This window comes from Propithecus coquereli, unplaced genomic scaffold, assembly GCF_000956105.1.
Source record: "Propithecus coquereli isolate 6110/MARCELLA unplaced genomic scaffold, Pcoq_1.0 Scaffold114, whole genome shotgun sequence".
Classification (NCBI taxonomy): Eukaryota; Metazoa; Chordata; class Mammalia; order Primates; family Indriidae; genus Propithecus; species Propithecus coquereli.
In genome coordinates, this window is record NW_012135414.1 from 1,511,061 (window position 1) to 1,512,598 (window position 1,538).

A 1,538-nucleotide genomic window follows, 5' to 3' on the forward strand; every position below is an offset into this window, starting at 1 on the left:
CCCACCCTTTGCCCTTTTCAGACAGCCTTACAGCTGTCTCTAACAAGAAATCAAGCCCTAGTGGACAACAATCAAATTTCATAGACCTTTGTCCACGCCTCTCAGTATCTTATACAAAGGAGACATTCAGGAAATATTTGATAAACAGAATTGGATTCAAGCAGTATTCAGAGAAGTTGCTCTGCCAGTCTGCCCTTGTTTACTATGGAACACAATATGATGCTCTTTCTTCCTCTTTACATATTTTCTTTTCTTAGCTTGATTTGAATACGAACACTTTAAAAGAATTTTACTATTTTCCTTGCTATATATGATTTTTTAACTGAATATAATTTATATACCATAAAATTTACCTTTTTAAAGCATGGGTTTTAATATATTCACAAAGTTGAACGATCATTACCACTATCTAATTCCAGAATGTTTTCACCATTTGCCAAAAAATCCCCACATCCATAGGCAATTAGTCCCCTCTACCACCCCCATGCAACAGCCAATCTACTTTCTGTCTCTGCTATGTATGATTTTAACAAAGCTTATGGTAGGTAATCTTAACTGTGGTTTTATTATACCTTAAAGCCAAATTTTTACCTTCCAAAAAAGAAAAGGGGAGGTTCTTATTTTACCATAACTCAACAGGAAAATGTGATTTAACTTTAACACAGAAACTGACTAAAGTATCATTTCAGGATATAAAACAAAAACTCTTACCAGGAGAATGATCTTACATGTTTACTTACCTCAATTTCAGGACAACCTAAAATATAGAACATTTTGTTTGTTTTTGTTTTTGTTAAGCTTTTTATTGAAGAAGTATAATATACATACAGAAGTACACATGTCATAAGGGTACACCTTGATAAGTTTTCATAAACTGACTACAGTAGTCCCTGTTTATCAGCGGGTGATACATTCCGAGACACTCAGTCGATTCCTGAAACTGTGGATAGTACAGAGCCCTATCTATATTTTTTCCTATACATAAATACCTATGAAAAAGTTTAATTTATACATTAGGCACAGTAAGAGATTAACAATAACTAATGATAAAATAGAACAATTTTAACAACATACTGTAATAAATGTTATGTGAATATGGTCTCTTTCTCTCTCCCTCAAGATATCTTATTGTACTATACTCACCTATTTTCAGGCCTCAGTTGACCTCGGGTAACTGGAACCGTGGAAAGTGAAACCACAGATAAGGAGAAACTACTATATAAAAGTGTAACCAGCACACCGATCAAGAAACAGAAGCCGCCCTACTCCTCCCATAACTATCCCCAATGAATAACTATTATCTTGACTTCTAACAGCACAGATTACTTTTGCCTGTTTTTGTACTTTTATAAATGGAAGCATACAGTATACAGCATAGAAAACTTTTACATTGAAAGTCTATGCTTTGTAATACTCACCATAATCTTCTTGTATAAAGCCATGACATTATCATCATCAAATGGTAGAAATCCACACATAAGTACATATAAGAGTATGCCCATGCTCCACACATCAGCCTAAGAGAGAGAAAAAAAAAA

The 1,538-nt window shown here is 33.8% G+C and overlaps 1 protein-coding gene across 1 annotated transcript in view; it reads right to left on the minus strand.

The window, feature by feature from the left end:
- Window positions 1-1,502, minus strand: part of MELK (maternal embryonic leucine zipper kinase) — a 52,321-nt gene extending 50,819 nt beyond the window's left edge. The window contains exon 1 of the mRNA XM_012656045.1: window positions 1,419-1,502. Within this exon, the coding sequence (XP_012511499.1) occupies window positions 1,419-1,502 (84 nt within the window). The remainder of the gene's footprint in view (window positions 1-1,418) is intronic.
- Between the last annotated feature and the right edge of the window lie 36 nt (window positions 1,503-1,538).